We start from the raw sequence: 16,574 nt of genomic DNA on the forward strand, positions 1-16,574 counted from the left end.
CACTAGGGAGCCGAGCAGGCCGAGCCCCGCGTGGACGGTGAGCGCGAACGGGAGGTTGGGGTCGTCCGTCGTTGGGGTGGTACGAGAGGCGGAGCGACGGGCACAACGCGAAGGCCGTGGAGAGGTTGAAGCAGAGCTCTCGCGGGTCGCGCCCCGCCGCAAGCTCCGACTGGAATAGCAGCCCTCTGCAGTTTCGGGGCGGCGGCGGCGGCGAGACGACAGAGGAGAGGTGGGGATCGATCGGATTGGGAATGGATGGTAGAGGTGAGGTGGGCTGCCCGTCGGTGGAAACAAATGCGTCGATGAGAATGTTTCATCAGACAGGTGGGTCTGCGTGGAGCGTCCAGTGTCCAGACACCCGTAGCCTAGCATTTCCGTATAACAAATCCATTAACTCAATAAACTGTATTTTGTACAATAAAAATAAACGAATGAATTCAAATTAAAAAAAGTAACATAATTGTGTCATCATCCTAGATAATGCTTAGAATAATTTCCTCCTGTTTGCTAAGATCTCACGTAGCGGCCGGTCAGGCACGGGGATGAACTTGACGGCCCATCCAATGGGCCACGACACCGCGGCAATGGCGACACAGACACCCCACTGGGCCAAGCCAAGCCTCTGGGTGCCGGCAAACCTCGTGAGCAGCTCCACCATGAGCACTTGCATGGCGATGGTCACGGCGATGATGCCCAGGAACATCTTGTTGCGGAGTACGCCGGCGAAGACGTTCCTTCGCTCGATCTCCCGCGCGTTGAACTCGTTGAACACCTGGCAGAGCACGAAGGCGTTGAAGATCATGGTGCCGTTGGCCTTCTCGCTGACGCCGAAGATGTCGCGGCCGCGGTACTGCAGCGCCAGGAGGACGGCGACCTGGAACGCCGCCTGCGCGGCGAGGTTGCGCCACATGGCGTTGCTGATGAGCGGCGCCGTGCGGCCGATGGGCGGGCGGCGCATGAGCGCCTTGGTGGGCGTGTCCGTCGCCAGCGCCAGCGCGCCCATGGTGTCCATGATCAGGTTCACCCACAGCAGCTGCACGGTCGACAGCGGCATCTTGCCAGAGGTCACCGCCGACACGAAGTTGATGATGAGCGCAGCGACGTTGACGGTCAGCTGGAACTGGATGAACTTCTGGATGTTGTTGAAGACGCAGCGGCCCCACCGGGTGGCCGTCACCACCGTGTCGAAGTTGTCGTTCATGATGACGATGTCGGAGCTCTCCTTGGCGACCTCGGTGCCCTGGATGCCCATGGACAGGCCCACGTCGGCCTCCTTGAGCGCCGGCGCGTCGTTGGTCCCGTCGCCGGTGACCGCGACCACGTGGCCCTTCTGCTTCAGGCGCTGCACCAGCACCAGCTTGTCCATGGGCAGAGACCGTGCCATGACGCGGATGCGGTCCACGATATCCAGCTGCTCCTCCGGCGACATGGCGCGGAACTTTTGCCCCTCGATCACAATGGCGTCACGGTCGCTGTTCGAGATGATTCCGCACTCCATGGCGATGGCACGGGCCGTGAGGACGTTGTCGCCCGTGACCATCTTCACAGCGACGCCCGCCTTGGTGCAGGCCTCAATGGCGGTCCTGACCTCTGGCCGGCAGGGGTCCTTCAGGCCGACGAAGCCGAGCAGTGTCAGCCTTTCGTCGTCGATCTTGGAGTGCTCGCCGTCGACATGCTTGTAGGCGAAGGCGATACACCGGAGGCTGGCGGCCGCTATCTCACTGATGATCTCTTCGAGCTTCTTCCTCTTCCCTGCGTCGAGTACGCGTGCCGCGCCGTCTGAACCGACATAAGCGGAGCAGTTCGCCAAGACCATCTCCGCGGCGCCTTTCCAGTGCGCGATCACCGCACCGGTCGCGTTGTCCCTGATCATCACGCCGCTGCGTTTCTTGTCGGAGTTGAACGCCTCGACGTGCAACACCTTGCAGCTCCTCTTCAACGCGTCGGCGTCCATGCCGAGCTCCTCCACGGCCCAAGACAGCAGAGCCTTCTCCGTCGGGCTGCCCGATATCTCCGGCGGCGAGGCGTTGTCCGGCTTGTACACGCTTCCGGTGGTGTTGAGCCCTGCTCCCTGGCGCAGCAAGTTGACGACGGCGCCGGTGACCTCCTTGGGTCGGTCGGTGCCGACCCAGAACTCCGTCACCTTCATCTGATTCAGTGTGAGAGTGCCCGTCTTGTCGGTGCAGATGGCGGTTACCGAGCCCATGGTCTCGCACGCCGAGAGCGTGCGCACCAGCGCGTGCTCCTTGACCATCCGCTTCATGGAGAAGGCGAGCGTCAGCGTCACGGCGAGCGGGAGGCCCTCGGGAATGGCCACCACTATGATGGTGATGGCCTGCTGGAAGATGCCAACGAGCGCGGTGAAGACGCTGTTGAAGGTGACGTGCTGCCTGTCGAACGTCGGCTTGCCCTGCTCGTCCCTGGTGCTTCCCGTGAAGTGCCGCGCGGTGAGCACGGCGAAGACGAGCACCGCGACGGCGATGCCGACCTTGCCGATGCTGGAGGTGAGGCCCTCGAGGCGCTCCTGGAGCGGCGTCGGTTCGGTTTTCTCCCTGGTGATGCTGCCCATCATCTCGCCCCAGGCGGTGTCCGTGCCGACGGCGGTGACGAGCATGTGGCCGTATCCGTCGATGACCTTGACGCCGGAGGCGAGGAAGGGGCTCTTCTCGGCGTCGACGTCAGCAGGGTGCGGCTCGCCGGTCATGCTGGACTCGTCCACCAGCAGCGCGTGTCCCTGCAAGAAGACGCCATCCGCGGGCACGACGTCGCCGATGTTGAGCACCACGACGTCGCCCACGACGACGTCGAAGATGGAGACCTCCTGCCTCCTGCCGCCGCGTACGACGTTGACGGCGATGTTGACGGACTCGGTGGCGAGCCTGTCGAAGCGCCTGGCCTGGCCGTGGTTGCTGACCGCGGACACGGCGGCAACGAGCAAGACGGCGAGGAAGATGCTGACGCCGTCGTACCAGCCGTCCCTGAGGCCGTGCTCCTTGATGCCGAAGCCCAGCGAGACGGCGGCGCAGACGAGCAGCACGAGGAGGAAGACGTCGCTGAGCGCGTCCCACACGTGGGTCCAGAATCCCTTGGGCTTCCTCCGCGGGTACGTGTTCCCGCCGAAGGCCTCCCGTCGGCGCCGCACGTCGCGGTCGTCGCCGCGGATGCCGGCCTCCGCGTCCGACGCCAGCGCGGACGCGATCCCGGCGGCGCCTCCCAGGCGGCGGAAGCAGTCGTGGCGCTTGTCCTTGACCAGGCGCCTGAAGCCCTCGTCGTCCGCGGCGACAGAGAACTCCGCCGGCGTGGCGTCGGCGTCGGCGGAGCGCGACGTGCTGGCGGCGCCGGGTTCGCAGCCGTCGTCGGTTTCGTCGTGGATGTTGATTTCGACGTAGGAGCCGGTCCGTCGCAGGATGGCCCGGGAGAAACTGAGGCGGGCCAGCCTGTGGCACGTCCGGATGACGTTGGTGGCCTTCCTCCACTGCTTCGTCCACCGCAGCGGGTCAGCCGCCGTCGCCATTCTGCCCACCTCGATCATGTAGTCGGCGCACTCCATATATGTGCAGACGAATGAAGACGAGCCTCCACCGATTGAGACAGGGCAAACTCCGATTTGGATTTGTGCAGAAACCCGATTGAAATTGAAAAAAAAAGGAAGGAAGCGAGGTGAATTCAAAGAGTGTGCAGCTGGTATGAAGCTAGGAGAGACAATGGGACGCCTGTGACGATGACGGCGACCGTGGTTTCTTGATCCCAACAAGGCAACAAGTGCTCACAGCTTATACAGAAACGGCTGATCAAATGCTGACAGCTTATACGGAAACAGCTCCGGGTAATCTGGAAGAGGAAGATGGCACCACGCATAGGCGTAGCAATATTTATATGTGGGGGGGGGGAGGGGGGAGGCGGTCGGGAAGCTGCCTGGAAGCCTCCGTTGCTTAGCCGGTGAGTTTAGCTGTTCCATCGAAATAAGGTAACCGCGAGGTAACCGCGAGGTAACCGCGAGGACGTTAGTTTAAGGGAAGCTGCGACCAAAGTTCTAAAGCTTTGTGAATTATGAACGAGCGAGATAATTCTAACTCAACTTTCGCGAAATTTGTATGTGTAGAGTTGAAAATTTTAAGATAGTACGTACGGAGTAATGGTGTAGAGTCCTAAGATGAAGCAGAGGCCAACAGATCCGGATTGGTTGCTGCTGCTAATTGGTTGCGCTGCCGTTGGAGTTCGACGGCGGCGGAGCGGCTCGGATAAAACTTCCGGCCTAGGCCTGCACGCGCGCTGTTGCATGGCCAGGCTGCTGTTAGCTACGTACAGCACGTGCGCCAGTGCCATCTGCGTGGCCATCGGCGCCCGGCTGGCCGGCCTGCGGGCTGTCGCGCGCACGTCCATGGCCGGCAACCGGCCAGCGAGCTGTAATTTGCTAATTTGGCGACGCGACTTATTCGCTGATGATGTTGACACCAAAGTATCTACACTACCATGCATCTTCAAAGTCCAATCCAACACGACAACATTTGAAATCACATTGATGGCCGGACTTTAAATTCATAAATTAAACACGTTGTCGTCCATAGATTAAAACCTGCACATTGGTCGTCATAGTTAACCAAAAAAAATGCTTGAATTCAAAGTATAGCCTGCGCAAGCATGAAGCATCTACAAATGCGGTTACCGAGCGACATAACTGGTGGGAGGTAGTGAATTGAGGGGAGGGGTGCGACCGAGACCCGAACCCTGACGGACCCCTATCCAACCCTACCGATGCCGGCGCCGGCACCCCCCGCCCCCTCCTCCACCTTCACCTCCCCATCCTCTTCCCCTCCCCTCCCCATCCCTGGCACCGACCCGCGAGCTTCAGTGAGCCCGCCATGTCTTGAGCCAAACCCTAACCCGTCCCCGCCACCGTCGGCGCCACCCCGACCCCTTCTCCCCCTCCACTTCCACCTCTCCATCGACCTCCCCTCCCCTCCCCACCCTCGACACCGACCCGTGCCTCTGCCGTCACCGAGATCCCAACCCGCCCGCGCCAACGCCGAGAGCAACCGCCGCGGCCGCCAACAAGCCCGCCACCGCTGGATCCGATGCTGGAGCACCTACGCGGGTCGGATCCGGGGCTCGCCGTGGCCCCTCTACGCTACCACCCCCGCCACCAGCTTCAGCAACCGCAACAGCAGGTGCCTCCCGTGAACCCACCAACCCTTCTTCCCCCACCTGCGCCGCCACACTCCTCCGCGGCGCAGCAAGGACGCCGATGCTGGTGGTGGTGGGCTGCACGCATGCCGCTCGACGTAGGAGCCGGGGCCGGAGTTAACGCTGACAGGGTCCGGGGCGCCCCGCCAGACGTCACCGCTGCCGGCCGGTGCTAGGTGCGCTGCAGCCGCCGCTGACAGCGACCTCCCCAAGTCTGTGCCTTCTGGGCCCATGGGCACCGTTGAGGAGCCACCGGCCACCCCCTGCACCTTCTCTCTCTTGCCGGCCTTGTCGCCGTTCTACCCTGGTTGCTCCCAGGGAGGGCGCTCAAAGCGCCGTCAATGGGCGAACGATGACAGCGAGGAGTCCGATGATGAACGTCCCACCACCTACTTGGAAGCTGCTCGTCGCCAGCCGAAGCTAGTTTCTGCATCCCCCGTGCGTGCCCAGCCTTGTTCAGTCATGGTTCTGGGGTGGGGTGGAGTGGACGCGGGATGGCAGGGACACGGGCGAAGACATCAGAAGTGCAGTCGGTCGTGCCCCCAGTTGGTTCATGGCCTGCCTGCTCGGCCAGTGGATGGACGCATCCCTGCCTACCAGTGGCTCGGCCCTCGCGTCATGTCTTCCAGACAACGGGTCTCCGCCTCCAATGCCGATGGGTGGAGGGAGATCCTACCTTGACAAGAGGTGCGGCCTGCGAACGCCTCGGAGACTCACCGCCAGCAGCAGCTGCAGGTCCGGAAGATCCCCCGAAGACCTTTGCGACAGATGTTTCAATTGCCTGTCCTACTCGCACCGAGTAGCGACTTGTCGGTTGCCACGACGTTGCTTGCATTGCCACGGTTTTCGCCACCTCGCTAGGGATTGCAAGCAGCTCAGGTCTGCTGCGACGACGATGGCGAAGGGTGCCGACCTGCCACGGCACTCTGCTCGTGGTGACAGACCACTGGCCCCTAAGCACGCTCTCCACGGCGGTGGCTTGGACGGGGCCATGCTTGGTGCCATGGAGGGCGCTGGCGGAAAGCGATGGCGATACTAGCGGCGCCGGAGTAAGCCGGTGAGGGACATCAACATGGGTGCGCTGCCGCCAATGATGCTACCTCTGCTGTTGCACATTGCTTCCCCGAGCCAGATATGCTAGTGTTGGAGTTGTGCGCTAACATGGAACCCCCCGTGTGGGTCGACCCAATGATGGAGGAGTTCGTCGCCTCACTCGTCATGAGCCGGCCAGCGTCGGGGTGCCCGCCTGCTACAGCGGCTGTCTTTCAAAAAGTTGAAGCATTGTTGGTGGACAACCATTCGCCGACGAAGGCTGTCCAGTGGACGACGGACTCACCTCCGTCGTTGCCTGTGCAGGAGCAGCCACACACAACGCCACCTTGAGGGGGACAACACGACATCATGGATGCCAGGGCAAGCTCCAGCGCCATCCCCCAGGCGTGGACGCAACCACCCCTCCTCGGCCAGCTGAAGATGGGAGCTCCGCTGTGAACAGGCTAAAGCGTTTCACCGACAAGATCCTGCGTAAGGCGCCATCACCGCTGCTCCCTCATCCAGCTGTGGAGGCACAACCTATGTTGCCGACCCGTAGCAGGAGGATCGCCACCTAGGCACTTTCACGTATCCCGGTTTCTAAGCGGGGAAAGGTGCTGGTGATGAAGCAGATGGGGATGCTCGACGGATAGACGACCGCGGTAGCCAAGAGCACCTACGATAGTATCTTCGTCGATCAGCTCAACCCCTCGCATGCTGAGGCAATGCGACAGCTCTTCCCTGACCCACAAGAAGAGCGGGCGAAGCGGGCGAGTCGCCGCGCAAGCAAGCATGTCTGATCACCGTTGCTGGCTTGGTAGTATGATTAGTGAGTAATAGACCGTGATCTCCTTTTGCTAGGGAGGGCGGAGCCGATTGTATAACACTATCCCCCTTAGTGTGGCATGTCCGTGGTGCGTCGTTGTAACTTTCACTATTTCTCGATCTTAATACAAAGATGCGCAAATCTTTTGCGTATTCGAGAAAAAAATATGATGACTAAGTAAGTAGCTTTGTTTGAAATGAATACATGTAATGATACGTTTTAAAATAATTTATTACTATTAGCATTAGCGTATAGGAATTTCTGGTGTATCTCCTTGATTTTACTACAAAAAATGCCGCGGCTTTATACTCTTGATGAGGTAGCACTGTCTAGTATGGCTAGTAGCTACGCGCGTGGCTCATCATAAGACCTTAGCCTGATATCCTACCCAAAGACTTCAAAGGTAGTCACAGGACAACCTTTTTCTACTTCTAACTTCTAAACCTATAACTTGGTTCGGTTGCTTGCTTTGTTCTAATCTAGTTCCACGATACGAGCTTGACGGTCGCTCTGAGACAGTATATTTCTTGGTTGGGGTACCTTCATCGAAGGGACTGTTTGTTTCCACCCTCCTAAAACTTTAGCTCCTAAAAAGTGACTAAAGAGACAAACACTCCTCCTAAAAAGTGACTAAAAAAATTTTAGGAGGGCCAAAACTTTAGACCCTGAACCCCCTCCTAAAATCGACTAAAAACGCTTCTGGACCGCTCCTGCCCCCGCACCCACCCTGACCGCACGCTAGACCCCGCCTCCCCCGCGTGCCAGACACACCTGTGACCCTCAAACCCGCCACCTCCCAAACCTACCTCCCCCATCCCCGCCGCCGCTAGAACCGCCAACCTCGCCGGCGCCCATGGTCAAGAAACGCCGTCCGCGCCCTCCCCCTCCGGTCCGCCGCCCCTAGTCCAACCTCCCCGGGCTCCAGACCCCACATTCCTTGTCGCTGTTCCCTGCGCTCCCCCAACTCGCCCGCCGCTAGATCCTCCATTGACGCCGCCTTACGCGGCCACGAATCACCGTCCGGGAGTTCCCCCGACGGATCTCCGCCGCTGCCACCCGCCGGATCCCCACCGCCGCCACCCACCGTATCCTCATCGACTCATCCTCGTCCTCCTACTCGCGGCGTCCGCCGCCATCCAGTCCGTGATGAACTCCTTGGACTGCGGGGTGAGTTTCTTCCCTCTCCTATTCTCGATCTACAATTCTTCCTTCCTATTGCTGATCTAATTTCGTGCGTAGGTGGATTGCGCCGTCTCCTCTCCCAATTCGGCCGCGCCTGATGGGCAAGTACAATTACAGGGACTTTCTATCTCAAGGCTCCTCCTGCGGTGCATGTAGTTTCTGCAGATCCCTGCCTGATGCGGACGAAGATGACATCGCCCTGTTAGTTTTGCTGGCGGCTCCCTCTCTGTCCGCTCCCCGGCAGCACATGGAGCATTTGGATCTCAACTCACAAGCGGACTTCTTCTCCGATATTCAGTCCTACCAAGAGTTTCTTCAGGGTGATGACGCCGGTTTGGAGCAGGCAGTCCCTCGTCAAGCCCCTGGAGTGAGTGTGCAAGCAGCCGCCGGCAGAGGGCGTGGTCGTGGCAAAGGTTTGCTTGGGGGTAAAGTTGGTTTTGGACGAGGCCGAGGCAAACTTTCGCTTGGAGGGAGAGGTGGTAGCCGTGGTGGTCAAAATTTGAGAGGAGGACGTTGTGAAGCTTTCTCTGCAGCCCACGGCTATCAAAATCCAGTGAATGTTGATGCCGGCGAAGAATAACATGCCCTCTGAAACACTCTCTCTGATATGTATGGTTTCCATTTATCATGTATGAAATGTTGCCTCTGATATGGTAGGAAAATGTGTTGTTGCTATTTATTTTTGAATTGTGTGTCATTGCAATGCTTAGTGTGATAATTTCTTTTCTGCTATAGAATCTTCATGCAGGGCTGACTGGTCTGAGGAAAACACACATTCTTATTGTGAACTTGCTGTTGAGAAAATTCGGGTAGGGAATTGTTTTAAAGGGGCAATGACACGTAGAGGTTATTGTAACATGAAAAAAGGAATGCTATTAAAGACTGGACTCAACCTTTCTATCAAGCAACTCAAAAATAGGTGGCCACAGTGTAGGGTTTTGTACACATTTTGGAACCTGTTGCAAACTGATACAGGTCTACGGAGAAGACCTGATGGCATTGTAGTAGCATCAGCTACTTGGTGGGAAAAGGCATTAAAGGTAACCTGTTTGTAATGTTGTCAAGCATGTAATGTCTATATTTGTAACACTAGGTCTGTTTTTTTATGGTACTAATAAGATGCTTACTTGTTATACAGGGAAGAAGTGAATGTAGAAAGTTTATATTTGGTGTGCCAACATATATTGGATATCTTGAGGAGATGTTTAAAGGACATTTAGTGGATGGTCAAGCTTCTGTCATACCAGGTTCATCAACTCAAGAGAAGGGAGATGAGGAGGGAGACTTGGGTGATGAGGAAGGTGAAGAACAAGAGGAAGAGGAGTTCCTAGCAAGTCCTTTGAGCAGTGGCAGCCGCAAGAGAACAAATAGCACTGCAAGCACAGCCACAAGCCCAAACAAGAAGAGTAAGAGCCCAATGGTCAAGATGTTCCAGGGGCTTCTTGTTGAGTTACAAGTTTCTAGGAGTAAGGAAGAAGCAGCAATAGCAGAAATGGTAAAGCAGAGGCAAGATGAGTTGGGAAAAAAGCACCAGTATAGGCAACTGGAGTTGGAAAACAGGCACTATCTGAGGGAGATGGAGAAACAGAAGGAGTTGGAAAAGAAGTAGAAGGAAAAGGATGACATAAAGAGGTGTCTGTTGTTGGTAAAGCAGGCTGGAGCTAGTCCCACACTAACTGAATTTGGCATAGCAACAAGATTGTTTCAGCATGAGTACTACAGAGATGTGTTTGACATGATCGACAATGATGAGGAGAAATTGATTTGGTTGAGGAAGACATGGAATGACTACTATATCTATCTGAATTGTGTTATTTCATTTGTTAAGAACTTTAATTATCTTTTAATGGCAGAACCTTTTATTATGTTTGAATTGTGTTGTTTAATTTCTAATGGACATGTATTGAGGTGTTGAATGAATGTGTGGATGCAATGCTGTGAATTTTGTTATTTCATTAGTGTTTATTGCTTTGTATATTGCTGTTTATATGCTTTGTATATTGCTATTTATATGTCTTAATTGTCTCATTGGTGGCTACATATTATTGCTGTTTATATGCCTGAATTTCTAATGGACAGTACTAATTTGCTTATTTTTGTTGTTGCGGGAAGAAGAAGAATGGGATGAGCAATGGGATGAAGAGGACGATGATAGAGAGGACTTTGATCAAAGAATACAGTCGTATATATTGCATTGTAGGAAGAAGAGGAGAAAAAATCTTAACTATTGCTGCTGCCATGTTGGATATGTATCACTTCGACACTTATTTGAACAAAGCAACCCACATAATAGCAACAGAAAGTGGATTTGATTGGGTCATGAGGACACTAGGAAATAGCACATCTTGTTATAACATGTTTAGAATGAGTCAAGATTTGTTTCTGAGGCTGCATAATTTGCTAGTTGAATCTTATGGATTGAAATCAACTAAGAGGATGTCATCTATGGAAGCTTTAGGGCTGTTTCTATGGATATGTGGTGCACCTCAATCTCTTAGACAAGCTGAAGACCGTTTCACAAGGTCACTAGAAACAATATGTAGAAAGTTTGATAAAGTGCTAGAGAGTGTGAACAAGCTAGCAGTTGACATCATTAAGCCAAAGGACCCTGAGTTTAATTTTGTGCATCCTAGGTTGCAAAGCCCTCGGTTCACACCATTCTTTGACAATTGCATTGGAGCAATAGACGGTACTCATATTCTTGTATTAGTGCCAAGTACCCAAGTAGTACAACATATGGGAAGACATGGGTATACGAGTCAGAATGTCATGGCCATATGTGATTTTGATATGAGGTTTACCTTTGTGGTGGCTGGTTGGCCTGGGTCAGTTCATGATATGCGGGTTTTCAAAGATATAATTGACAAGTTTGGAGACAAATTTTCGCACCCACCTGAAGGTAATGACCTAGGTTGCATGCATTTTATTATTATTACAACACTAGGTCTATGACTTACATAATTCATGTATTATGAATGCGCAGGCAAGTTCTACCTTGTTGACTCGGGTTACCCAAACCAACCGGGATATCTTGCACCCTACAAAGGAACCAAGTACCATTTGCCGGAGTTTAGACAAGGGCCAATGCCAAGAGGTAAAAAAGAACTCTTTAATTACTCACATTCTTCACTTCGTAATGTCATTGAACGGTCGTTTGGAGTTCTAAAGATGAAGTGGACGATATTGCTTGACCTTCCCACTAGTAGAAATGTTTTCATCAATGACGATTAGGTAGTGACGGTTGCAAATTTCGTCACAGAATGGTAGCATTCTATGACGAAAGTTGTAGGATCGTCACTAGTCAGTGGTGACAGAGCTTTGCCACGAAGAATAATGACGAAACTGGAATAATCGTCATATAATAACAAAAGTAAATCGTCATTGATTTGTTGGGTCGTGTACCACCCGAAGGACATGGCTCAATGGAGCCAGCAGCGAGTCCCACCTGGAGGACGTGGCGAAGCAGACCCACTAGTGGGTCCCAACTTTGAGGATGTGGCATTGTGGTCCCATCAGCGGGTCCCACATGGAGGAGTGGCCATGTGGTCCCACCAGCGGGCCGTGGCGGTGTACACGTGGCGCCGTAGGCCCACGCCCTTGGTCCACTAGCAGTCTGCCCCCTCCCTTGCAAAAAAATGACTCAAGGGGCCAAGGGGGATCGAACCCGAGACCTGATGCTAGAAAGGGAGGAGCCTTACCGCTGGAGCTCTCGACACTTTGTGTCCCTGATGTACACGTTTTTCCTTTTGTAGGTATAAAAAGTTATTTTGGAATATTTTTTATCGATGGGCCTGATGGGCCCTGTACACGATCGTGTATACGTCCGTGGCTACTGGGCGATCATACGTCCGTGACGTCTGATCGCGATGACGTCCGTAGGGCGCAGCAGCGGCGGCGCCCGTGGGATAGAGCAGCGGCGACGGCCGTGGGATAGAGCAGCGGCGACGCCGGCGATCGTTGGTTGGGTGGAGGAGCACCTAGTAGCTGCTGCGCCTGTTGGACAGAGCAGGTCTGGCCGGCGACTTTGTGTGAGCAGAGGAGCTCCGATCAGCGGCGCCACGCCTGGAACAGAGCTGCGGCGGCGTGAGTGGCACGAGTACAGTACAAGGTTTGATTTTTTTTAGTTTTTTTTACATGTATGTATGTCTTTGATGTGTTTTAGAATTTCATTGAATATATTATTAGGATTTAAGGACTTTGCACAATGTTTATTGTATTGTCACAACAGATGGATAGAAGCTGGATTTTTGGGGCACCGTTCACACCTGCATATGTGAAAGGAGTCGAAGAGTTCATGCAATTTGTTAGTGAAAGATACCCCAAAGACAGCCAGATACTTTGCCCGTGCAGCAGATGTCTAAATCAAAAAATGCAGTCTCAGCATGAGGCAAGTGACCATATACACATTTATGGAATGTCAGCTACTTACACGAGGTGGATTCATCATGGGGAGTCGGCGGATACTGAAGTGGTTGAGAATTTGGAGCAGCATGTCGAAGGAAGGGATCATGACTTTGGGACACATGCGGATGTGGCCGATGATGACTATGATGAGGATCACGGAGTACCAGAGATGATTGGTGAGTTGTATGCTGCAGCAGAGGCAGAGGGAGAACAACCAATGTTTGCAAGAGTCCTTGAAGATGCGAAGAAGTCACTTAGCCCAGGATCTAGGCACTCAAAATTCTCTTTTTTGGTGAGGATGTTGTATATCAAGTCTCGTTATCGAATTGGCAATACAGCATTTTCTGCGATGATCAAGTTGATGTCAGAAGGATACCCTCAGAGTGAGTTGCCAAAATCATATGATGAGGCCAAGAAATATCTTAGAGAATTGGGTCTTGGCTATGAAAACATCCATGTGTGCCCGAACAATTGTGTGTTGTTTCGGAAGAGGTATGATGAATACAATGTGTGTCCAGTATGCAAGGCATCTAGATGGCAAGATGAAACTGGGACCAAGAAGGTTCCACAGAAAGTGTTGAGGCATTTTCCACTTGTGGCAAGGTTGAAAAGAATGTTTGCTTCAAAGCGAACTTCTGAAGAAACACAATGGCACCAGAAAAAGAGGACGCCAGTCAACAATGTAATGAGCCATCCAGCTGATGGGGAATCATGGAAGGACTTTGACAGGAAATTTCCAGATTTTGCACGAGACCCGAGGAACTTGAGGCTTGCCTTAGCTACCGATGGATTCAATCCATTTGGCAACATGAGTACCCAGTACAGTATGTGGCCAGTGCTTCTAACACCGCTGAATCTCCCACCATGGGAATGTGTGAATCCAGCAAACTGCTTTATGGCATTACTCATCCCAGGTCCAAAATCTCCAGGAAAGGATTTTGACGTGTTCCTTGAGCCCCTAATTGAAGACCTGATTGATCTATGGAAAGGTGTCAACACTTTTGATGCTTGTACTGGTAAGAAGTTTGACCTTCGTGCTGTCGTGCTATGGTGTATACATGATTATCCAGCGCTGAGCACGTTATCCGGGCGAACAACAAAAGGGTATTATGCATGTATTCATTGCGACAAGGATCCGTTGTCTCTGGCAATAAGGAATAAGATATGTTACATTGGACACCGTCGTTACCTATTTCGGGGACATGCATGGCGGAGAAGTTTGGCTTTCAATGGTAAGCGTGAAAACAAAGATGAGCCAGGCAAGTTCACTTTGGAGGAGGTCCTAGAGGAGCTAGAGAAGGTGAAAGATGTCAGGCCAGGGAAGCATCCTAACATTACTGGAAATAAAAGGAAGCGCAATGAGGGTCCAAGGATTTATAGCCGCAAAGTTAGGTTGTGGAGATTGCCATACTGGCAACATCTAAATCTTCCACATAATCTTGATGTGATGCACATAGAGAAAAACATATGTGAAAACATTCTTGGCACATTACTCAATGTACAGGGCAAGACCAAGGACACAACCAATGCTAGGCTAGATTTGTATGATATGGGCATAAGACCTGAATTTCACTTGCAGCAGCATGGCAACTCAGTCATTGCTCCACCTGCTCCGTATGTCTTGGGGAAGGATCAAAAAATTGCATTCTGCAAGTTTCTCAAAGGTATCAAGTTTCCTGATGGATATGCGGCCAACCTAGGAAGATACATAAGTGAAGATGGTTCGAAGGTCCAGGGAAAGCTGAAAACACATTCTTGCCACATACTCCTGCAAAGAATCATACCTGCTGGCCTAAGAGGACTGGTGAGGAAGGATGTATATGAAGCAGTTGCAGAGCTTGGGACCTTCTTCAGGGAACTATGCAGTAGAAATCTAAGGATTGATGTTGTGAAACGGCTGAAACAAGAGATTCCATTGATCCTATGCAAGCTTGAGAAAATATTTCCACCTGCCTTCTTTGATGTCATGGTGCACTTGGCCGTCCATCTTCCTGATGAGGCACTGCTTAGAGGACCTGTTCAGTACGGATGGATGTACCCTATAGAAAGGCGGCTAGGCACTTTGAAGAATTTTGTAAGCAACAGGGGTAGACCGGAAGGATCAATTGCTAACGCATATATGGCAAGTGACACCTTGACTTTTTGTTCTAGGTATATGGAGGATATTGACACTAGATTTAACCGTGATGATGGTAGTGATAGACAGGTGCCATTGCCTAATGACATATCTGTTTTTAAGCATGGTGTTACTCTTGTTGGATCTGATAGGAGGCAGTACATTGATGATGTTGTCCTAAATAAGTTAGTTTGGTATGTGCTAAATAATTGTGCCGAAGTTGAGGAATATGTGGAGTAAGTATCATTTAGGTGTTTGAGTTTTTGTTTTTTTTTAATTTTAAAATTATTCTTATGACTAAACTTTTCCCTGCAGCTTGTACAGAGACGATCTAAAAAAGCAAGGTGCACGTGATGTTGAGATAATGGTTGAAAAAGGATTTGCAAAGTGGTTTAAGTGCCATGTAAGTCAGTACATATTGTGTTTGTAGGTTCATTATATGAACTAGTATCCAACCTTGACTGATAAACTGTTTACTTTTGTTGTAACAGATTGCAAAGAAAAGCAAGGACAATCCAGAATCGGTTAGCGAAGGACTGTGGGCACTCTCATGTGGCCCAGATCTGCGAGTTAAGACTTGTGCAGCTTGCAAGGTCAATGGGGTGCGGTATAGCACTGTGGATCGTGAGAAGTTCCTTCTGACACAAAATAGTGGTGTAATGACTGAAGGTTCACATAATGGGAAAGACGTTGATTTTTATGGAGTCCTTAAAGAGGTAATTGAGTTGGAATATAACTCTAATCTGCAAGTCCGTCGGACGGTGGTTCTATTTCGATGCGATTGGTTCAATCTAGAAGGCAAGACGAGAGGCCTTCGAGATGACGAACATTTCAAATCCATCAATGTACAGTCATTATGGTACAAGAATGATCCTTTCATCTTAGCGATTCAAGCGAAAAAGATATTTTACATGCAAGACACATCTTTAGGTAAGGATTGGCGAGTTGTGCAGAAATTTGAACATAGAAATATTTATGATGTGTCTGAAAAAAATGAGGCCAGTCATGATGTGCATCAGGATGACTATGGTTCTGATACTGAACATGTAGTGCAAACAGGTGGTGAAAATGAGGTCTTGCAGAATATTGAAGGTGGAGAAGCCATTATAATTGAAGGAAATTTAGAATGCCTTATAAAAAGCAAGAAGCAACCTAGTATTCCTTTAGATAGTGAGGATGAGGAGGAAGATGAGACAGCAGAGCAGTACTGTAGTGATGGTGGCAATGAGAACAATGGTTACATGTCCCTAGACGATGAAGATTCTGATTGAAGATAATGATTTCTACTGTTTTGGTTTTCCCAACATTTTTGTATTTATTCTTTTTTTGGTATCTCTATTTTCATTTGCAAGACAACATACTCACTGAAATCTGCTTCCAGAAATGCATTGAATTGTGTGCCTGCATATTTCATTTATCATAAGTTATTCAACTGTGCTTGAACTCAGAGACATCTTTCCAAGTGACTGAACTATAGTTCATTTACATGTCAATTTAGCTCACTGAAATCTGCTTCCAGAAATGCAGAGTACAGTTTAGTAGAAGACAATTAACTAAATATTAAACAATGGTTGATGCTGACTAATTATAACAAAGAAGGGGACAACAATGGCTGATTCTGACTAATTAGTTTCATATTAAACAATTTCCAATAGGCCAGTGGAATTAACTAAATAATGGAAAGACATGTACTATTTACATTAACTAAATAGGCCAGTAGAAGACAATTAACTAGTATGGATCACTTCTCTATTTTCATTTACAGTGGGAACTCTATTTACATTGATAAGGTTGCTCAATAAGCACACCACAACATTTGAATGAACGGAT

General features: G+C 51.4%; 2 protein-coding genes across 2 annotated transcripts; one reads left to right on the plus strand and one right to left on the minus strand.

Moving 5' to 3' along the window:
• Nucleotides 1-364: 364 nt before the first annotated feature.
• On the minus strand, nt 365-3,821 carry LOC117856347 (calcium-transporting ATPase 7, plasma membrane-type). Its single transcript, XM_072294196.1, has one exon. It carries the CDS (start codon nt 3,548-3,550, stop codon nt 485-487), a length of 3,066 nt encoding a protein of 1,021 aa, XP_072150297.1. The 5' UTR covers nt 3,551-3,821; the 3' UTR covers nt 365-484.
• An 8,631-nt stretch (nt 3,822-12,452) lies between these two features.
• LOC140222848 (uncharacterized) lies at nt 12,453-16,150 on the plus strand. Its single transcript, XM_072293971.1, has 3 exons — nt 12,453-14,980; nt 15,060-15,147; nt 15,236-16,150. Exons 1-3 carry the CDS (start codon nt 12,453-12,455, stop codon nt 16,013-16,015), a joined length of 3,396 nt encoding a protein of 1,131 aa, XP_072150072.1. The 3' UTR covers nt 16,016-16,150.
• Nucleotides 16,151-16,574: the final 424 nt, after the last annotated feature.

This window comes from Setaria viridis, chromosome 5 (assembly GCF_005286985.2).
Source record: "Setaria viridis chromosome 5, Setaria_viridis_v4.0, whole genome shotgun sequence".
In the NCBI taxonomy this organism is placed as follows: domain Eukaryota; kingdom Viridiplantae; phylum Streptophyta; class Magnoliopsida; order Poales; family Poaceae; genus Setaria; species Setaria viridis.